The 23,009-nt window shown below is 46.7% G+C and overlaps 1 protein-coding gene across 1 annotated transcript; it reads right to left on the bottom strand.

Annotated features, from left to right (window-relative positions):
* Positions 1–604: 604 nt before the first annotated feature.
* Positions 605–19,376, bottom strand: IFNLR1 (interferon lambda receptor 1). Its single transcript, XM_081055776.1, has 7 exons — positions 19,274–19,376; positions 15,560–15,683; positions 8,387–8,571; positions 6,154–6,296; positions 4,524–4,683; positions 4,079–4,212; positions 605–2,947 (listed from the first exon to the last, which is right to left on the bottom strand). Exons 1-7 carry the CDS (start codon positions 19,329–19,331, stop codon positions 2,198–2,200), a joined length of 1,554 nt encoding a protein of 517 aa, XP_080911902.1. The 5' UTR covers positions 19,332–19,376; the 3' UTR covers positions 605–2,197.
* Between the last annotated feature and the right edge of the window lie 3,633 nt (positions 19,377–23,009).

Here is a 23,009-nt window from a genome sequence, read left to right as displayed (position 1 = left end):
GACAGAATTGTTGGAAGCTGGGAGACCCTCCTCCTCAGAGATATAATGGAGTGAGTTTGGGTTTGCGAGGCCGGCCTTGTTGGATGTTCTCTAACCTTCCACGGAACATAGTGGCTATAGGGTGAGCTGCCAGGGTGGTGGGCACAGCTCTGGCCTCATCGTAGCAGGTGATGTGGTGTCCTACCCCCACCCCCATGACACTCTTTCTTGTGCACTCACCTTGATAGATTCCAACTGCAAGTGTACCTGCCACTCTGCAGGAGGGAGCGGCCCTCGACACAGGACTGATGGGAGTTGGTATATAAATTCCCCAGCTCCGGCCGCTGGCATAACAAATTTGGAAGGTCCAACACTGAACTTGCAAAGCCCCTCAGGGGGGCTCAGTCGCCTGGGGCAGTGACTTGTTTGATTATGCACCTGGACAGGCTGCCTTCCCTGTCTGGCTTCCTACTCCTCTATTGGTGCTTTCTGGAATCACGGCACTGCTTTGTACTCCCAAATCCCCCTCTGTGGGTCAGCTGCTGGGGACCCAACCCAAGACTCTTGTGGTCTAAACACCTAGATGAGTGGCGAGAAGCCATGGAGAAATTAGAGCACACACTTTGCCATTCAATTCTGCCTTTTTCTCTAAAAATAGAGCTCTTTATTTAAAATAGTTTAGGGTAGACACCAACAAGCATTAAGAAATGATTTAAATGATATAAACATAAAACAAAATTGGAAACAAATACAAATATCTAAGAACAATATGTAACCTCTGTACATCTGGCCTTTGAACAACACAGGTTTGAACTGTACAGGTCCACGTACACGCAGATTTTTTTCAACAGTTAGTCCCTCAGTTTCCCCGGGTTTTGCATCCACAGATTCAACCAACCGCGGATCGAAAACAGTCTTTGTGATCCGTGGTTGGGAATCCACGGATACACAGTGCTGACTTTATGCAGGGATCTACGCCGTCTTATATACAGGACTTGAGCATGTGTGGATTTTGGTATCTACAGGGGGTCGCAGAACCAGTTCCCCTGTGGACACTGAGGTATGACTGAAGTTACACGTGGATTTTTGACTGTGTGTGTGAGTCAGCGCCCTTAAACCCCGTACTACTCAAGAAACAACCGTCTGAAGAATACTAATGTTGCTTCAACCTAAGGCATCATGCATTCTTGACCTGATGTCCATCAAGCGTGGCTCTGGGGCTCAGGCTAGGCGAGTTCTTTGCTGGAAAAGGGAGAGGGATCAAGGTCCCCCTTGATCCCTGGGTTCTGGCTTCTGAGAACTCAGTTTCCTGACCAAGAAGTGGAGACAGCGAGGGTGGAAGAGAAGAGGTAGACGGGAGGTGAGACAAGCTGAGAGGTGAATGCTTCCAGGTGCTCTGGGTTTAGGGGTCACAGGTGGGAAATGCCCAGTGGTATCCGTAGTCTGGGGAGACAGAATCCTATCAGCCACAACACAGACAGTGCCAATGATATGCAGGCCCTGTGTCATACACCTCTCTCTCAGAACCCTCCCCACACCCAGGTGGGAGGTGCAGATGAGGAAACTCAGGCACAGAGACGGAAGGTAGCTTACCCAAGGTCGTAAGTCATACAAGGAGGAAATGGCAGGGCTGGGATTCGGACACAGGTCTGTCTGATAGTAAAACTCTGCAATTCTATGACTAAGAGACTGGGATTTGAATGACAGCCGCCCTTTCCCTCCCGTTCCAACACCCTCAGCCAGCTAGATTTTTCTTCACTGGGGCCTGTGCTCGGGGACTCATGAATCAGAAGGCTGAGACCCGGGAAGGAGGGTGCTGGAGAGAGACAGGAGACTGCTGATATGGCTGTTCCTCCAAACTTTCTCCCCTCGGTGCAAATGGCCCCAATATGGTGTCAGTCCTTGATGTCCTCTATGATTTGACCATACCTATTTCATGTGGCCCAGGGATGATTTTTCCACCTGGCCTGTCACCCAGGGACGGTGGGATGATCTGAGCGTAGCCCATCCATTTGTCTAGTCCTTTGAGCTCAGCCCAAAGCTGGTGGGTCATAGGATGGAGTGGCTTATTGCTCCGCCTGACAAACAGCCGCTACTAGTAGCTGCAAGAACCCTCCACCACCCCAGCGACAATGCTCCAGGCTTTCAAGTCTCAGTGGCATCTTGGCTCCTTGAGAAGCTCAGTAGCACCAGATTCGGCAGGAAGCCGGGGGACAGCTCACCTGGCCATATAATGCCCCAGTGTCCTACCCCTGGCCCCCGTCCTCTGGAGGCTGTTAGCCCCCCAGATGCTGGTACCACTGTCCTCAGTTTCTGAGTCCCTCTCACCCTCTTCTTCCTCTTTGGCCTCCTCCTCTTCTTCCTCTCCCTCCTCAGGGCTGCTGTCCCAGCAGAAGGTCAATGTATGAAGAGAAACTAGGGGCTCCCTGGGGGCCAGATTCAACCTTGGTGATGAGGAGCCCCAATTGGCCCAGGAAGAGAGGTCATCTTTCGGGGGCTCTTCCAGGGAACTTGAGTCCCTGGAGAATTCAGGGACTGGGGGCGGCTCCTCGCACGCATCCCTACTCAGCCTTTGACCGGGCCCCTTGTTGGCCAAATAGCCAGAGGACCCAGCCTCGTCCCAGGGGGAGGAGTTCACAGTGCTGGCCCAGCTTCCGTCTGAAGAGTCCCGGGCAGGGGAGACTTTGGCCTGGTCGCCTGCTTCAGAGTGCCTCAGGGGCTGGTGCTCCTGCACCAGGAAGCGGGGGGCTTCAATGTAGGGCTGGAAGCTGATGCTGTTGTCTGTGTCCTCGTCATCTTCCTCAGCACTGTCCTCTGATTCTGCCGGGATGCTGGCGGGGGCCTTGACTCTCGGGGTCAGCCTGACTCTTCTGGTCACTTCCTTTTGAGGACAGAGCGCCAAGTCATCCAGGGACTCTGGGCCACTGGGCTCAAAGGTTGCAATGGGGTGTCTGTGTGCAGAAAAGTCCTGATTTGGGGAGGGGAGGGAAAAACAGAATGTTTAGGCTTTCCTGAGGCACGGCTGTTCTAATTTGGGTTTCCCCTGGACACAGACCCCAAGATAAGGAAGCAGATGTAAGCAGTCTCATTGGGAATTGATCCCAGGAAACACCAGCAAGGAAGTGGGCAAATTAGACGGGCTAGGGGAGCAGCCACTAGGATGGCTGTTATCAGGCAAGTTACCCCTGAAGCAGCTGGAGCTTAACCCCGCTGGGGACTCAGGGAGCCAGTGCGGCACCCGCACCTCAGAGTATCACCAGCTGAGAGGTGGAAGGGGTGGTGGTGGTGCTACTTCCCTGACACTCGCAGCTGGCCACATGCATGGGCAGAGTGGACACCAGAGGCCAGACATGGCCCCCAGGATGCAGGTGCCAGCTGCTGGAAGTCAGATGGCGACTTTCCACGTAAATAGGAAGGTGGAGGGGTGGGGTGGGGTGCAGATGTGCCTAATACAGAGCTTGTCACTCAGTTAGTGGGACTACCCTACAGGTCCTAGAGCTTTGAAAACACTCCCTCCCATGTGGCAGGGACACTCAGAATCCATCCTCAAAGCCGCCACCCAGCCCAAATGCCAACTGAACCTCACCTATGGCCCAGCTTCCCTCCGAGGCCCTCATCTGAACAAGTCTGACCCAATTGACCTCCCCAGGCTTCCTCTGCCCCAGCTGGCCCCCAGCAGACAAGTGAGGAAATTTCAGGGTCACCCTGGGCAAGACTTACCCTGGGTTAGATTGTGAACTAAGTGTTGGGACCCTTCTAAGACTTCCTCTTTTGGCCCCATCTTACCCTGTCCCCTTCCAGCCATCTCTCCTGAGTCCCAAGCCTCAGCCTTCTGCTCTCAGCACCTGACAAATCCTTAGCAGAGATGAAGTTATTTAACTAAAATGGACTTAAGGCACTTCTTCCTTCCAGGTATATTTATTATTTGGATTTGGTGCCAAAGGAATGAATTACTCATAGTGGAAATTTAGACACAAAGATAGATGTTTTGCAGTTTGGGCCATCTTGATATTCTATCTGGACTACCTCTAAGTCTGGCCCCACTTCCTTCCTCTTCAACAACCCTCTGCTCTGATGCACATCCCCAGATTTGCCATACCAGGGCCCGCGGCATCTTTGCCTGCTGAAACCAGGGGTTCTCTGTGAAGCTCTTCCAGATTACACGGCTGGTAGCAATAACCAACAGCAGTGGCAGCAGAAGTGGTAGCAGTACCAGGAACGCCCAGTTAACTCCTAAGGAAGGAAAAATAATAACAATGACATAAACCACAACAATGGCTCCTATCTATCAGTTGCATACATGCTGAGGGCTTCTCACGTATCATCTTATTTAATCCTCATGCGAATAAACCCATGCTACAGATTGTGGAAACCAAGATTCAGAGAGGTGGTGTAAGCTGTCCAAAGACATATAGTGAGAATGGCGGAGCCGGTATTTTAGTCGAGGTGAGTCTGTTCTCTAGACTCATGCTCTTAACCACCATATTATGAAGCTCCTGAGGCTCAGGGAAAAAGTCCCCACTTCTGTACCACTTTGTACCCACTTGAGGCCTCCAGAGAGAAGCAGGTGGGCTTGGAGAACTCGCTGTACTTGATGTCACTGAAGGTGTAGATGGTTCTGGCACTGAGGCAGTGCTGTCCACTGGTGGCTGGCTGGAGGGAGATCTGGACTGGCTGGCCATGGGGAGTGACGGGAAATCGGGTCTGTAGGAGAAGCAGAGGGGAACAGACCTGCTGGGGGGACTGCTCCGTACCCCAGCACAGGGTGGGGGTGGCAGGCAGGATCCATCTGTAATCCCGCAGCGTCTTCTCCTGCACAGTTCAAGCGTTAGGGGAGCACTTCCCTACACTATCTGGTTTCTTTTCTGCTAAGTCTCGAGGTAGAGATGATCTGGGTTCAAAAGCAGCCCTGTTACTCAGGGTCACTCCACCCCCACCCCCATATAAAGCCTGCTGGCCCGTACTTTGAGGGGCATATTTCTCAGGCTTTCTACCTTAAGGGCCTCCCAACTTATTTTGGGAGGGAGGCATCCTTCAGCCATTCGAGACACAGAAAATTCTAGGGCTGCCTTTCCGATATAGTAGCCACTGGCCACATGTGGCTACTGAGCACTTGAAGTGTGGCTGGTCCAAACGGAGATGGGTTCTAAACATACAATACATACCGGCTTTCAAAGACTACGTGAAAAAGAATGTACAATATCGCAATCATTTTTCTATTAATCACCTACTGAAATGATAACATTCTATTGTGTGAAATACAGTATATTATGAAAATTAAATTCATCTTTTTTAAACTTAATTTAAGGAGGAACATTTAAAATTACGTGATTATATTTCTATTGGCTACTGCTAGTCTAGAATATTTATAAGGTTCTTGAAGGCATGGGCCTTCTTGGATGAAGATGTACATTGTACACAGGGGGTCAGGAGTGTGAATGTTGGTTCAGGGAAAGAATGAATAAGGATAGGGGTCAGTCAACCACAGCCTGACAGCCCGTGGGCAAATCTAGCTGCCACTTTTTTTGTGTGTGTGAAGAGTTTTACTGGAAGACAGATCTGCCTGTTCATTTACATATATCTATGGCTCCTTTTGTGTTACAGATGTAGAGTTGAGTAGCTGGGACAGACCGTCTGGTCTGCAATGCCACAAATATTTACAATTTGAGCCTTTACAGAAAAAGTTTGCTCACCCTACCATAAATAAACACTTACAGACTTACACACGTGCACCCACAGAAAACAAGTCTGAAACTGGAGAGACATCAGAGAATTATTTGTGGTCATCTCTGGTCATTTTGGTTTTCCTCTTAGAGCTTATCTGTATTTTCTGATTTTTCTGCAATGAATCCAGAGGCTTGGCAAGCAGGCCTCCCATAGCCCATCATACCGCAATCAGATTTTATTGTAAAAAACCACCCCCCAAAACCAAACAGGTTTCATAATTTGAAAGACTATTAGGAAGAAAACTGCTATGTTGCTACCACTTGTAAGGGACAGAGGTAGGATGCCCTGTACTTTGTCTCTTACGTGGAGAATGGCAGGGGTAGGCCACAGGCCAGCTGTCCTGTGCAGAATCAGGGGTATGTATGCGGAAGGCTTCCTGGAGGAGGTGTGCAGGAGCACTGGGCTTCGGTGGCGTAGTGGGGGGGGGGCAGGAAAGAGGCTTCTCACCTTGTTCCCGGTCCCCTCCTTCCAGAAATTCACCTCATACTTCAGATCCAGTGGGGGCAAGCAGGGGGGCAGCTGGTACGTGGCATTGATGCGCAGGATCTCCTCTGTCCAAGTGACGACCAGTACGGGAGGGGCCGGTTCCACTGACAGAAACAGAACAGGACCTGTCAGCACCCTCTGGGGGCCACAGTGAATTCATCCCCCTGCATCTGGGCAGGCCTGCTCCTCACACAGCTCAGAGAGCTCTCCAGGAAAGGGGAAAGTGGCACTAGTGTTTGTCAATCATCTACTGAGCATCAGGAGCCTCCCAGCCATTTTATTTAAGCCCTGCAATGACCCCGGGAGGGGATATCACTACTCCCATTTTAAAGATGGGCAAACTGAGGCTGAGAGGTGAAATGACCAGGCCAAGCTCACAGTTAACCTGCCTTTACTCATGTTGTCCCTTCCACCTGGGTGCCCTTCACATATCACTGGTCTGCCAGAATCCTGCCTGTGTGTGTTAGTTTCTTATGGCTGCTGTGACACATTACCACAAACTTAGTAACTTAAAACAAGACAAATCTATTATTTTATGGTTCTGTAGGTCAGAGTCCAGGGGACATTCACTATGTATTAAGCCTTGGGCAGGGAGCTGAGGGAATGGGGAGATAAGGCCTCCCTGGACTCTGACCTCTAGGAGCTGAAAGAAATTAGGGAGAAATGAAATATGCAAATTACCAAAACTCAAGAGAGAAAGTGACCGGGGCTACAGTGGAGGGCAGAAAAAGGCAGGAAGCGTCATTCAGGCTCAGGATACGCTATAGAAGAATCAGGAGAGCTTCAGGAAAGAGGAGGCAGAAAAAATTAATTAAAAAGAAAAGTAACCTCCTCTCTGCATCTTTCCCTCTATACTACTCTCTTGTTCCAGCCATTGCAGTGGTTCATCTATCATTGTTCTAGCCAGATAGCCTTTCTCCCCGCCGTCTCATCCTTCCTTTCCAGCTAACATTCCTTCCTTTCCTATCCATTCATTCTAGCCAATCAGCCTACTTTCTATTCATCCATCCTTACCATCTACCCATTCTACTTTTCTTTCCATATATCATTCCTTCTTGTTTTTCCTTCCTTCATTTGTTCGTTCATTCTTCCCGTGCCCTCTCTTCCCTCCAGCCCCTTCCATCCCTTCCCAGAAAGCCAGCATTGCTTCTATGCTCTTTACCCACTGATCATCTACCTTTCCTTCCTATCCTACCTCTCTCCATCCATACTTGGGGGCCACAGTGAGCATTTCCCGCATGTTTACTCCCTTCACAGTAAGCATTTGTCCTACCATCTAGCCTCCTTCCTTCTCACTCATCCAGCATGTCCTCCACCATCTTCTCCATGCTTCCTTTCTTCTTACCTGTTCATCCTTTTCCTCCTTTTATCCGTCGACCCAAACAGCTTCCTCCCATTCAAGTCATGTCTTCCTCCTTCTCTGCCATCCTTTCCTGCCATTCTTCATTCAATCCTTTCCTCTCCTCCCTTCAAGCCCTATTTTGCCCTCAAGTATTGTGAGAAGCCTGGGCAACAAGGTACAGATCTCAGCTCCACGAGGCTATCGTCTGAGTGTTTATCCTCTCCTTCTTACCACCCCACCTCACTCTTGATCTGGTCAAAGATCAGAAAGATCCAGATTCCCATCCCATCTTCACCACTTCCTAGCTGTATATCCTGGCACCTTACTTAACTTCTCTGAGTTTTGCTTTATTTATTTTTTAAAAATATGTTGATGAAAATGAACCTTACAGTTGTATTGCAAGGATTAGAAATAAAACATTTTGGGGGTAAAATGGACTCTTCTCACTCAATATTATCACTGGTGATTTCTGAATGCAGTAAATATGGGAAATGTTTTCCTCTCTATTGTTCAGAAATTACTTTTACAACCAGAATTTAAAAAGGTTGTTTTTTTACAGAGAGAGGTTGAGCATAAAAAAAAAAAAAAAAAAAAGTACAGAAAGTGCCTTGTGTAGTCCATGACCACGGTCATGCTTGACAGAAGATACTGAACATCCTAGTAGGAGGTACAAGCTGAATGGCTGGTGGCACTCCTATAACTAACCCCCTGCCTTAAAGTCACGCTGCTCGGACATGGGCCCCACAGAACTGCCCTCTGCTTTAGGGAAAGGGGAGAGAGATGGCTAGGACAGCAGTGCCACTGAGCCAAGTTCTTGGAGTCTCCCACTCAGTCCCTTCCCCATAGACCTACCTTCAAAAAGGTACTCCAGGTACTTGGACTCCACCCAGGGCGACCTGGCACTGGGAGAAACAGCCCGCACACGTCCCTTGAACTTGTTGTACAGGTCCTGTTTCTTCAGGCACATCAGAGAACATGCAAGTTCTTTGGTTCCTGCACACTTTTCCACTTTTCGCCACCGCTTGGGGTTTGCAGAGCTGAGGGAGGAGACAGGAGAGCTTGGGCCATGGACTCAGCCTCTTGGGGCAAAGCAAGTTAAGAGAACACTTGATCACTCATCCTTCCATTTTACCTGACCCATCTATCTGTCTATCCACCCATCTGTCCTTCATCTGTCCAAGCAGCCAGGCTTTGACTGAGACATAATGAGAACAGTCCAGTTAGGAGCTCAGGTTCTAGAGAGACAGACGTGGGTGGGAATCCTGGCTCTGCCCCTCACTAGCTCTGGGACCCTATGCACATCACTGCTCTGAGCCTCAGTTTCCTCATCTTGTCATGCCTCCCTCACAGGGCCATTGTGATGGCTGCTATTGCCAGTACTAGTAAGCATTTCCCGCACGTTTATTCATTCAGGCAGTTATGGACCACTTGCTGTGTGCCAGGCACCCTGCTATGCTGTGTGGATGTCAGAGGGGGACATGCAGGTCCATGACTCCAACCTGCTGAGAACACTGAGGTCCACAGAAGAGACCTGAGCTCTGGGCATTGTTCTTGGGGAATCAGCCACGCATGACAGACGAGGTCCTTGGGAACTCTGGTGGGAGGGGATGAGAAACAATCATGACATCAACAAGATAAACCCAGGAGCTGGTAAGTGCAGTGATAAGAGGGTAAGGTGAGTGACTGCTTTCCAAAGGCAGCGGAGGGAAGGCTGGGAAGATAGTATTGAACCTGAGGCCGCAATGCTGAGAAGGGAGCTAGATGAAGGTTTGGGGAAGGAACAGCAAAGGAAATACCCTGTGATGGGAAGGAGCTTGACCTGTCCAGACAGAAGCCAGGAGGCCAGTGTGGCCAAAGCCCAGTGGACAAGAGAGGGAGAGGTGTGGACAAACTGGAGATAGAGGCGGGCAGAGGGATAGGCAGAATAGGCGAGGCCTCACGGTCTTGGTAAGGAGTTGGAATCTTATGGCAGTGACTTAATTTATGTGTTTGAACATTTTGAAAAATCACAGACCAACCAGCTAGGAGTCTGCAGCAGTGATTGAAGAGAGAATGGTGGTAGACTTGGAGAGAAGGGGCTGAATTCAGGATATATTTTGGAGCAAAAATAGACAAACTATAGGAAGAAACAGAAAACGCACAATTACAATGAGAACATTTTAACACAACTCACTCAGTAATTGACAATTTAACAAAGAAAAATAATCAGTAAATTCGTTAAAAAATGAACATAATTATCAAAGTTGGTCTAATGAACATATATAAAACAAACTGAACAAACTGTTAAGACACACGTGAACATTAATAGCATATTAAAAATATTAACATATATTAACAAAACTAAAGCAACTTGCAAGAAATTTCAAAGAATAGGTGTCTCATAAACTGTTTCCTCTGACAGCAAATAATCCAGTTAAAAATAACTAACAAAAAGAGCACTAAAGAAAAGTTGAAAAATGTTAAATGTTTTAAAATAACTCATGGATCAAAGAAAGAATTATAATGGAAATTAGTAAATATCTAAAACTGAATGATTACAAAAGTAATATAAATAAAAATTTATGTGATATAGCCAAATAATACTTAGAGGATAACATATAGCTTTGAATACTTACAGCAGAAAATAAGAAAGGATAGAAATTAATAAGTTAATAAGCAATCAACTGAAGAAGTCAGAAAACGCATGCAAAAAACCATACATAAACATATCGAAACTGTAACTGACTCCTTCAAAATGTTCTAAAAGACATTAAAAAATGATACAACACACGAAAAGAACAACATAAGACAGAAGAATTAAAGGAGGTCAAAAAGGAGGTAACAGAACACAGGAAAGAATCAAATAAAACAAACAAACTCATTTCAGAAATGAAGACTAGAATACAGGAGCCAATTAATATAACAGATAATGCCTTAAAAGAAATAGAAAGTGAAAAGAAGGAAAGTTTTAAAAATCAAAAAGAACAGAAATGTAAATGCGAAAATTATAAAACTTCTAGAAGGAATAGAAGAGTATATTCATGACTGTGAGTCAGGCAACTATTTCTTAGGACACCAAAAGCCTTCACCCCTGAAGAAACAAAACTTGATGAATTAATTGGCCCACTAGGGCTGCAGTGATAAAAATACCAGACTAGGTGGCCTAAACAACAGTAATTTATTTCTCACAGTTCTAGAAGCTGGAAATCCAAGATCAAAGTGTCTGCAAGTTTATTTTCTCCTGAGGCCTCTCTCCTTGGCTTACAAATTGCCACTGTATTTCTCTCTGAGTCCTCACATGGCCTTTTTGCTGTGTGTGAAAATCCCTGGTGTCCCTTCCTCTTCTTATAGAGACACTGGTCCTAGTATTGGATCAGAGCCCCAGCCTTACGACCTCATTTAATCTTAATTACCTTTTTATAGGCCCTAACTCCAAATAAAGTCACATGGTAGGGGGTGTGTGGTTAGGACTTCAACATATCGATATATTTGGAGCGGGGGACACAACTCAGTCCATAACAGGGTTATTATGAACTAAGCTGCTATAAACATTCATGTGTAAGTCTTTGTTTGGACATGTTTTCATTTCTCTTGGATAAAGAGCTAGGAGTAGAATCTGGGAGATTTGGTAAATTGAATGTGTAACTATAAGAAACGGTCAAGCTGTTTTCCAAAGTGACTGCACCATTGTACATTCCCACCAACAATGTGTGAGAGTTCTAGTTACTCTTGTCAGCACTTAGCATTGTCGGTCTTTTAATTTAACCATTGTAGTGTGTATGTAGCAGTACCTCATTGTAGCTTTAATTTACATTTCCCTAATGAGTAATGGTGCTAAACATCCTTTTTTTTTTTAAAGTAGTATTTTTTTTTTAGATTTTTTTTTTTTAAATGAGGAAGGGGAACAGGACTTGATTGGGGAACAGTGTGTACTTCCAGGATTTTTTTCCAAGTCAAGTTGTTGTCCTTTCAGTCTTAGTTGTGGAGGGCGCAGCTCAGCTCCAGGTCCAGTTGCTAGTTGCAGAGGGCACAGCCCACCATCCCTTGTGGGAATTGAACCGGCAACCTTGTGGTTGAGAGCCCACTGGCCCATGTGGGAATCAAACTGGCAGCCTTCAGAATTAGGAGCACGGAGCTCCAACCGCCTGAGCTACCGGCCGGCCCGCTAAACATCTTTTTATGTGCTTATTGGCCATTTGTATGTCTTCTTTAGTGAAGTGGCTATTCAAATATTTTTGGGTGATTTGTCTTTTTCTTATTGAGATGTAGGAGTTCTTTATCTATTTTGGATACAAGTCTTTTGTCAGTGTATATATTGTGAATATTTTTTCTCAGTCGCTGACTTTTTCATTTTCTTCAGGCTTTTTTTTAAGAGCAAAAGTTTTAAATTTGATAAAATCCAGTTTATCAAGTATTATGGACTAAATTGTGTTCCCCCAAATTTGTATGTTAAAGCCCTAACCCCCCTATGTGACTATACAGTAGTCCCCCTTATCTAGGAGGACTTGTTACAAGACCCCCAGTGGATGCCTGAAATTGTGGATAGTACGAACACCTATATACCACTATGCTTTTTCCTATACATACATACATACCTGATAAAGTTTAATTTATAAATTAGACACAGCAAGAGAGTAACAATAACTAATAATAACATAGAACAATTATAACAACATACTGTAAAAAAATTATATGAATGTCATCTCTCTCTCTCTGATAACCAATCTGATAACCATGGCAGCTACGAAGTGATTAATAGGCAGGTAGCATATACAACATGGATATGCTAGACCAAGGATGATTCCCGTCCCGGGTAGAATGCAGCAGGACCCTGTTCAAGATTTCATCACGCTACTCAGAATGGTGTGCAATTGAAAACTTATGAATTATTTATTTCTGGAATTTTCCATGTAATATTTTCGGACCATGGTTGACCTCAAGTAACTGAAACAGCGGAAAGCAAACCCATGAATAAGGGGAGACAAATGCATTTGGAGACAGGGCCTTGAAAGCAGTAATTAAGATTGAATTTGGCCATAATGTTGGGCCCTAAACCGATAAGACTAGTATCCTCATAAGAAGGGGAAGGGACATCAGGGACGCTCGCACATAGAGAAAAGGCCATGTGAGGACACAGAGAGAAGGTGGCCATCTGCAAGCTAAGGAGAGACACCGCAGGAGAAGGCAAACTTGCAGACAGCTTCTTGGATTTCTAGCTTCCAGAACTGTGAGAAACAAATTTCTGTCGTTTATGCCACCTCCCACCCCTGCCTCCCCCAATCTATGATATTTTGTTATGGCAGCCCTAGCAAAGTAAACTAAAAGGACTCAGATTTGGGGCTCATAAATGGGGTGCTAATGTAACAAATATCTAAAAATGTGGAAGTGGGGGCATCCGATTGGCTCAGTTGTTTAGAGCACAGAGCTCATAACACCACGGTTGCCGGTTAGATTCCTGCATGGGCCAGTGAGCTGTGCCCTCCACAACTAGATTGAAAACAACGACTTGACTTGGAGCTGATGGGTCCTGGAAAAACACACTGCTCCCCAATATTCCCCAATGAAAAATAAATAAATAAATAAATAAATAAATAAATAAATAAATAAAAATTTTTAAATGTGGAAGTGGTTTTGCAACTGGGTATTGGCTAGAGGTTGAAATAGTTTTAAGGTACATGTTGGAAAAATCTGAGACTGCCTCGACAAGACTGTTGGTAGGCATATGGATCTTAAAGGTGATTCTGGGGAGATCGCAGGTAGAAAGGAGGAATATCTTTTTGGAAACTGAAACAAAGGTGGTCCTCCTTATAAAGTGACAAAGAACTTGGCTGAATCGTGTTCTAGTGTTTTGTGGAAAATAGAAGTTAAAAGTGATGAACTTGTGTATTTAGCTGAGGAGATGTCAAAGTAAAGTGTTGAAGACGGAACCTGGTTTCTCCGTACTGCTTATAGTAAAATGAGAGAAGACAGCGATAAATAGAAGGGAATGTTAAGCAAAAATTGAAGATTTGGAAAGTTCTCAGCCTGGGCATATTGCAAAAAATGAGAATGCATGTTCTGGAGAGGATACCAAGAGTGGGGCTGGAAAATCAGCTGATAAAGAGATCTTGGGTGTGACTTACGGATTTAATCAGCCGTCTCAGTAGAAGCCAGGAATTGAGATGGGAGACGGAATATATATTTATATTTATATTATTTACATTTATATATTTACACTTATATTTATAAATATATATAGATAGATCTATCTATCTACTATCTATCTATATCTAACTATATCTATCGATCTATAGGTAGATGATAGATAGATCACCTTCACTCTGTTCACGGAAAAGATCTCAAAGCAATCACTAAGTAGTGATCAGAACAACTAGAACACACAGGTTGTGCTCTTTAACACTCTTTCCTACTAAGTGGAAAATGGCTGATTTCAGGTTTTAGGTTAGGAATTGTGCAAATGAGCCTGGAACATCTCGTTATAACAGAGATGTTATAGCAATACAGATATCAAAGACTACTAGGGTCAAGTTAAAAGGACTCAGGAACCAAACTGAAGAGACCTTCGCTGGCCAGGGATGGGACAATTCAAGCTTAGTTGAATAAGCTAAGTTGCAACAGATTGAAACCATCAGATATATTTGAATACTTGCGTTCATAATGATAATAAAAAAAATGAACCAATCACCTTTGGGAGATGATAGGGAACCGATTCATTATCTTGAAAACTGGTAAATAAATGGGAAAAAAAATCAAGCATGTATCCTGTCTTGCCTATGTGAACAGTACCTCTGAATTTCAAATACTACATAGAGGAAGCATCTTTTTATAAAATAACTCCAACTAATAAATGAAAAAAACCCAATTAGAATACCACCATTTTGCAATCCTTACAGGTGTTTAAAAAGTGTAAAAGAGAAGGAAAATATTGTAAAGGCTCAGAGGATGACCTTTCAACTCTTTAATCAATTTATGCCAGTTCCACTATTCCCAGCTGTGTGACTCTAAGCAAAATATACTCTTGGTGCTTCAATTTCCTTAACTGTAGAGTGGAGTTACTTCATCCTTCCTCAAAGGACTGTGTGAAATTAAATAGGTTTAATGTATTAACTCAGTGCTGATTTAACAGCAAACGTATAGTATTTGTTAGGTGTTTTCTACTTCCTGATACAGTTCTATACAGTTCTTTCTTTAGAAAGCTCTCTTGCAGTCGCTCCTTCAAGCCAGGCCCCCATCGCTAACATCTGGATGCTATAGGGAGAGGGACCACAATGGAACAGGCTTTGGGGTCAGACTGGCTCCATCACTAGCTTACTCAGGCAAATCATGGCACCTCTCTGAGCTCAGTTTCCTCACTTCTAAAATGGGAAAAATGCAGTGCCTGCCTGGTGATACTAGGAGGAAGAAATGAAATATTCCTGCAAGGTTCTTAGCACTCAGCCTGGCATACAAGGTGAGTCCTGAGTACGTGGCAGTTCCCTCCCCTTCCTCCTCCTCACCAATTCTAGATCAATCCTTCTGAGTATCTGCTTTTATCTTACTCTCCTACTAAAGAACTTCAAATGATCCCCATTGACGTGCAAAGATGGTGAATCTGTTTCCATTTTCAGATTCTTCTGGATGCATAGTGGCTGCCAAGTTGAGAAGGACCCCAAAGCTTTATGAAGGCTCCGTAGGGAAAAGGGTGATCATCTAATGATGCCTAACACAGACTCTGCAGGAAGATCCATTTGCCCTTATCTGCTGGACCAAGTCCAAACACTGAATCCAGGTCCTCATGAATTCCATCGCTGGGCCCTCACAGCTCCACCCAAGCCCAGCTCTCACTGTTCTCAAAGATCTGCCCCCACCCCTGGGAGGCCTATCACCTGTGCTCTATTCTCTATTCAACATCATTCCCATCTCCAGACCTTTATTAAATGCCCTCTCCAAATACCTGCCACATGCCGTCTCTCGTGGACCTAGAGAACCACGAATGCTGCCTACTCCGAGTGCAGCTTCCCCAGAGAAGTCCCTCCCCAACCGACCAGCCTGGAGGCTCCCTTCTACCTTTGATAAGAGACAAGATAGGTCACGTTCTGGGGGTGGCCAGGCCCTGGCAGCCATGTCAGGTACACGCTGAAGTTCCAGGAGAGAAGCGTCACGTTCTGAGGAGGGGCCAGATAGGGCCTCCCTGTGGGGGAGAGAGAGGTCATGAAGCCTGGAACTCCTGGCTGCTCTTGCCATGGGCCATTTGGAGCTGAAGAGCGCGGGCAGTCACAAGCTCACTGAGTTTGAGGAACCAGGATTCATCTTGGATGGCTGAAGCATGGGGGACATGGTGAAGGCTGGGAACCCGTGAGTCAGGATCCCCGTGATAGCCATGCCACCAACTGGTTGTATTGCAGCCCCATCCCCTCCCTGGGCCTCAGTGGCCCACCTGTGCCTTGAAACAAAGCCCCTGCCCACTCTGACACCTGACGGTTCCAGTAGACCACAGCACAGGAACCATCTAATGGACTCCTTGGTCCCTGGCACATAGTAAATGCACGATAAATATTTGTTGAGTGAATGAACAAATATTGTGATAACCTGGATTATTCTGAAGGCCTCCTAACTGGTCTCTCTGCTTCCAATTTTGTCCTGTCAGTGCATTCTCCACACAACAGCAAGGGTTAAAATGAAGTCAGATCATGTCACTTTCGTGCTTTATACCCTCTAATGGCTTCCATGTCACTCAAGATAAAATCCAAAGTCTTTACAATCACTCACAAGCCCCTGAACCACTACTCTCCCCTTTGCTCCCTCCTCTCCTGCCACAATGGCCTTTCTGCTGTTACCAAAGCACGCCTGACATCCTTCCACCTCTGGGCCTTTTCACAGGCTGTTCCGTCTGCCTAGACAGTTCTCCCCCCGGATATCCATCTGGCTCACTCCCTTGAGTCCTTCACGTCTCTGCTCAGCTGTCACTGTCTCAGTGACACTTTCCCTGACCACCTTTAACTGGCCCCCACTGCCCCTCTTTGGCTCCTTCTCACTGCTAACCTTGTTCTTCTGAAATATGCATTTGATTACATAACTGCCCAGTTTCACGCCCTTCCCTTGCTCTCAGAATAAAGTTCATGCCCTTATCAAGGTATGTGAGGCCCTGCCCAACTTGGCCTGGTCAGGCCACCTGGTTGACTTCTTCCTGACAGCTCCCCCACAGGTTTGCCAGGCTGTGTCAATCTTCCTTCTCACCCCTTTCACACCACTGCATTCTTCTGGGTGTCTTTGAATCCAGGTGTCTTTGACTACCTGGTGTTCCCCATCTGATATTTTAAAGACTTGATTCAAATGTCACTTCCTCCAGGGAGTCTTCCCTGACATCTCTAAGAAGTGGTGGTGGTGGTGGTGGTGATGATGGTGATGATGATGGTGACAGCAGGTAATGTGTATGGTGTCTTGTGTGCCAGGCACAATGCTAAGCACAGTAGCTTCATTTTCTCTTTCATTCCTCCCCACGTCCCGAGGAGGTAGGTACTAATTATGATTATGACATTACAGATGAGGAAACGGAGGCTCCCTCAGCTAAGAAGTTGTAGAATCAGCATTCAAATCTAGGCGGAGCCAACTTCAAAGTCTGAGCTCTTGATCACACAGGTTCTATACATAGAACCTGAGCTCTAGGTTCTCATGGGGCCTGTTCAGCTTTGTTCTTACAACATCTACGGACCACTATTGGTCAAGAGCATCTACTGACCACTGCGTGCCAGAGGTTTCAAAGCATATAACTCCATTTCTGCCCTTTCGGAGCCTATGGTGCCATGGAGAATTCAGTGCCCTGAAGTGTCACATGTACTGTGATGGAAATCCATACAGGTTACAGACTGGCATTACGGAGAGAGGGGCCAGTTCTACTGATGGCACTCAGCTGGGCTCCCTACCCCTGGCCTTTTCAACTCAAATACAGGTGACTCTTTCCCCACTATCCTGTGTCTTTGAGTTGGAAATGGGTCACAGGGATGCTGATGCTGTCACTGCTCCCAGCTTCTGGAATTTCTAGTAGGGGACTGACAGGAGGTCCAAATCTGTCTGCCAGCTGCTTATAAGGTACCAGGGGCAGGGCAGACCCCAAGTCTGAGCTTGGCCACAATGGAGAGAGCAGCCCGCGTAGCTACCTTCTACTGAGCTTTCAACAGGTGCCAGGCACGGGTTTGGCATTTCGTATATCAGGACAAACCATCCTACGGGTTGGGTGTGCTTCCCCTTCCGCGGAGAGGCGCTGGGCTCAGAGACAGATGATAAATAACTTGCCTGAAACTGCACAGCTAGTTCACGTGGGAGCCAGGATTCGAACCGAGATCTGTACTCCACCCTATATCACCACACCACATTCTGTGTTGTGGACATTAAAAATCCCTTGGTGAGGGGCGGCCGGAGGGCTCCGTTGGCTGGAGCGCGAGCTCTGAACAACAGGGTTGCCGGTTCAATTCCCACCTGGGCCAGTGAGCTGCGCCCTCCACAACGAGATTGAAAACAACGAGCTGCTGCTGAGCTTCCCGGGGGGGGGGCAGCCGGAGGGCTCAGTTGGTTAGGGCGCGAGCTCTCAACAGCAAGGTTGCCGGTGCAGTTCCTGCATGGGATGGTGGGCTGTGCCCCCTGCAACTAAAGATTGAAAACGGCGACTGGACTTGGAGCTGAGCTGCGCCCTCCACAACTAGATTGAAAGAACGATGACTTGGAGCTGATGGGCCCTGGAAAAACACACTGTTCCCCAATAGTAAATAAATAAATAAATAAATACCCCTTGGTGAAAGTATAGCTAGGTCTAGACAGGAAAGCTGTTGAGTTTGACAGTGAACCGGGGACAGAGGACCCCCTCCTTCCCTCTCCCAACACTTTCCCTCATCAGCTGCAAAACACTCACTGCTGGGGAGGCATCAGGTGGGGCATACGGGGGGAGGGGGTGTGTGTGGCATCAGGGGCTGGGGCATCCCTGGGATGACCTAGGTTGGTGGACAGCCCTGCGCCAGCTACCCACCCCACAGTCAAAGCTAGCATGCTTGCTTCAGCCTCAGTCTTCTCTGTTTTGTGTCTCGCCCCTGCCTTCCTTCTTGGACAATTCCCTTAATTGCTCTGAGCCTCTGTCTCCCCACCTGAAAAGGGAGAAAAATAGCTACATCATAAGATGCTTGGGTTGTGAAGCTTAAATAGGATAATGTGCTGCCCAGCACAAAGAAGTTGCTCAATAAAAGTTGGCTTTTACTATAATTATTAGATGACGTCCAACAGCCCTTCTAGGTCTTAAATTATGAGTTTAAGACTAGGAAGATATCCTGGAGACAATTTCAGGACCATCTCTCCCTGGATTGGTTGGGACTTGGTGGGTGGGTCCTATCTCAAGACACCCCCAGCTGGAGGAACGGGAGGGGTCTGCTGGGCGGACAGACTTCCCCTACCAGTGGGGGTCAGGCGTGTATTCAAGCAGAAAACGGCTTTTTAAGAGACCTTAAAAAGCACTTCATAAATAAATGCAGCTGCTTTTTAAACTGCCACTGTCTCTTTTTTTCCTGTTCACCTGAAGCTGCACTGGATCAGTTTTCTCCCGGAAGGGAATTCCCAAAGGCTTCAGCATTTGGAAGAAGAAAACTTGGTGGTGGGTGGGCAAGGCGATTGTCACCGCGCTCCGGTGGCTGGCGAAAGGTTCGGCCTACGCCGCTCCCTGCTCGGAGCTTTGGGTCCGAGGGTGGGCGCGGCCCGGCTGGGGCGCCCCGCAGCCCCCACCTCTCCCCGTGTCCTTACCTGGAGCTGACTGCAGCAGCAACAGAAACAGGAGGGCCCGGCACCGGATTCCCGTCATGGTGGCCCTTGGTGCGCATGCCCGGCGGGGCCCGGTGCTGACTCTCGGCACACCGACCGGCAGGTGATGCGGCCGTTAGCAAATAGAAGGTCGAGCCGCGGGCCCGCCCCTCGTGGGCCGGGACTCCGAAAGGGGCTTTCCCCGGGGCAGCCCCGCGGCGGAGAGGGAGCCTCGGGAGCCTGACTCCCGGCGCTGACCCCGCTCGTAACTCTGCAGTGCCCCCACTTCGCTTGTCCTACCCAATCCTGGGGGGTGAGGGTAGGGGATCAGTAAATCCCTGGATGGGGGGAGGGCAGGGGAGGAAAATTGTTCCTTATTAATAACCACAGTTAGGAATTCCAAGATGGGACTTTTAACGGGACCAAGAAGAGTTTGGGGCCAGTTTAACGCCACCAGAGCCTCAGACACCGTTGGCGGGATCTGAGCGTGTTCTCTGCGCCAGGTACTAAGCCAAGCACTGTGACATTATCTGCTTTAATTCCCCCTATCCAGAAGGTCCGTCCAGTAATTCTCTGCATTCTTCACATGGGGAGTGACAGTCTCCAGAGCTTAATGGGCTTGTTGGGGGGAAGCTGGTCTCCCCCAATACCAAAGCCTGTGGTTGGTTACCAGTCACCAGCACAGTAATCCGCTTCCAAATAATGGAACCAGCTTCACCGCAGAATGGGGTACAGTCACCGAGGCCTATGTTGCATAGAGACTTGGGGATGCCTACACTACACTCATTTAGTAGCAGAAAAGCCAGTACTATCACAATATGGGCCCATTAAAAAATGTGTGTCTGTAACAGATTTGGGAGGATATACCACAAAACGTTAGTGGTTGTTATATATTTAAGTTTCTTCTTTCTGTTCATGTTTAGTTTCAAAGTTTTTCAATAACTTGTGTATTGCTTTTCCAACAAGAAAAACCACTTTCATTCTAAAATTAATCATAGCTCTCCTTTATGAAATATGTTCGTTTCTGTCCTGCCACAACTCTTCAAAGAGGTATTGCCTCCTCTTTACAGGTGAGGAAACATTGTGAGAACCCAGAAAGACTGTGCAGGTGTGGGATTCTGGAGTCAGTCCGAGGCCTGTCTCATTCCATGGCCACACTGCCTCTGCGTAATGGCTTTGTTCACTCTCTTGGTTTCAGTGATGGGCCGGGGGACCATGGATCAATTGTGACCAAGCCCATGAACTAGGACCAGACGAGTAGCAGAGAGAATTCTCTGTCGCAGATGCTGGCACTCAGCTTGGATCCCAGCAGTTCTTGGGCGAGAGGATGCATTTTCCCAGAACTTGATGGATCCTAAAGTTGCCCTGAGATTGGCCCTGGGTGCAAACATTCAGAAATTTCAGGATGGTTCTAGGATTTGCATCATGCATTCAGCTGAATCGGTGCTTCTTAGCAGGGGCTCACCAGTGGCCATGGTTAGGCCTAAAAGGCAAGGAAGATGTAAGGGGCTTCATGTGGGAAGCACATTTAAGTATCTTGGAATCTCCTCTGAAGCTGTGACTTTGTAAGAGAACAAAATAATCAGTCTTTCTGACTCCATCTTGCTTGAACCTACCCAGTTCCCGTAACATGTCGTTTAGCAACTTTTGCTTAGTCTTGCACATGGATATGCTAATCCTTGACGAGATCTAACCTGTAGCCTAGGAATTACTGAAACAACCTCAAAGCTACCTCCCCAAGGTAATAAGAAAGGTATTTACAAAAATAATGATTGTTTATCAAAAGCTTTGTAGGAACCTCATGACTGGATCACAGCAACTGGTTTGTTGGCCAAAAGCAAAGAAGTCTCACCATCCCCCTTGGATCCTTGCTGATGTCAAGATGTCTGCAGTCATCAATCACCCTCTGACCACAAACCCCTCCCATTTTCCCTGTTCCCCTGATATAAAAGAAGCCTGAATTCTGTACTTTCTCAATATGGTTCTTTAGGTCACTAGTCCGCCATCTTCTCAGCTTGTTGGCTTTCTGAATAAAGTCACTTTCTTTGCCCCAACTCCTTGTCACTTGACTTACTGGCTGTTGTGCGGTGAACAGTTGAAGTTTTCACTCGATCACAACTTCATCCGACCAGCTGCAGCTCTTTGAGACCCAGAATCCCTCTGAACTGGGAGCAGTTCTGCAGTGGGGACAGAGGTGTCTTCATGTGCCACCTGCTCCACCTACTCTACTTGTGTGATGTTCGTCTGAATCTGGCATCTGCTGTTTTTGACGAAATCTGTCACATACGTGTTCTCCTCTGCTCCCTTTCATTCTACCCCATAATTTCAAGGCAGGAGATTATGTCTGGATACCTTGGTGCATCAATATAAGAGGACATTTTGTGACCACAAATGCGGGCAAGTTGCATCTCTCAAAACCTTTAAAAAAAGTCATCTTGTATGTAGGTCAGAAAAATCTCAGCCAGTTATCACAACGTAGGCTGTACATAGGTTCTCAGCGTGCTGCTTCAGTTTCTTTCTGATACCTCAAATATTCCTAGTAAGTCCATTCTGGAATAAAATGGGCATATCTCTAGTGAGATCTCTTTATCTAAAACATCATTCAATAGCATTAATATTTATTGAGTCTTCGTGATGCAACAGGCATTACAGTTTATCTATATTACAGTATTTAATCCTCCCTACAACCCCACAAGGTGGGTATTTATAGCCCCTTTTAACAAGTGAAATACTGAGAGGTCATATGGCTTGCCTAAGGTCACATAGCTAATTAGTGACAAGGCTGGGTTTTGGACCTCCGATTGGCTGTCTTCAAAGACTGTGGGTTTAAAACTTTTGCTATTCAGCCTCCAGATGGTTAAGGTCAGACAAAAATAAAATTCCCCAGTCTCTTTCACTTCTTTTTTTTTTTTTGCTTCCATTTCCCCCACCTCCCCCCACCCCCAGTTTTTAAGCCATTGTTTCTCAATCTAGTTGTAGGGCGCAGCTCCATGACCCCTGCTGGTATTATGAGCCTTGCATTCCCCCCGGCTGAGGCAGTCTCGGTTGGTCCTCACAGCAGCTCTCGGCAGCTCTCGTCGGCTGCTGGCTGCTCATGATGGCTGATGGCCACTCGTGCCAGCTGCCGGCTCTTTCACTTCTTGATTTGCAAAGATCACAGCATATGACTTTCATGAGCAGCAAGGTGGGTGCTGGAGTGCCAGTCTCCTCTTCGGACTGGATGATTAAGTGGATGCAATGGTACGGGTAAATGTTTCTCCCGGAGCCTTCCTTAACCCCGACTTTGATTCGTTTCCAATCCCCATAGAATATAAGTCTCCTTAGAAGTACTTGTCACTATTTCATAGAAATACTTTTTGTGCCTTTAATATCTCTCTTTCCTGGATACACGCTAAGGGCCTGGCACATAGGAGGGACTCAATGAAGAGTGAGTAACTGACCTTCAATGTCTGGGGCTCAGACATTGGAACACAATTCCAATGCCCAAAACAACTCAGCCTCACTCCTGGCTCTTAGATGGCCTGTGGTAGCCACTCATTAAATGTGTATTGAGCTGAACTTGGCATGTGACTCAAAAGACATCAGTATCTCTTCTGAAAGTATGACTTCACAGTCTTGACTCTCTCCACAGATAGGATTTTACAGTCACACCTTTGCCATTGCCCCTGAGAATAACATGTAAAAAATACATTATCATGTAAGGACTCACAGGCTCTCCCTCTCCTGCCTGGGTCAGCTA

The sequence above is a fragment of the Rhinolophus hipposideros genome (genome assembly GCF_964194185.1).
Source record: "Rhinolophus hipposideros genome assembly, chromosome: 8".
NCBI lineage: Eukaryota > Metazoa > Chordata > Mammalia > Chiroptera > Rhinolophidae > Rhinolophus > Rhinolophus hipposideros.
The sequence above is the reverse complement of the archived record's forward strand: the minus strand, read 5'-3'. Positions and strand labels throughout refer to the sequence as shown.

Bases quoted from the DNA above. Each gene is read 5' to 3' on its own strand.
- IFNLR1 (XM_081055776.1), bottom strand. From the start codon at position 19,331: ATGACGGGAATCCGGTGCCGGGCCCTCCTGTTTCTGTTGCTGCTGCAG. The intron at 6,297-8,386 runs GTAGGTCTATGG...TGTTTCTGTCAG, and splicing joins CCTGGAGTACCTTTTTGAAG to TGGAACCGGCCCCTCCCGTA. The intron at 2,948-4,078 runs GTATGGCAAATC...TCCCCAAATCAG, and splicing joins CAAAGATGCCGCGGGCCCTG to GACTTTTCTGCACACAGACA.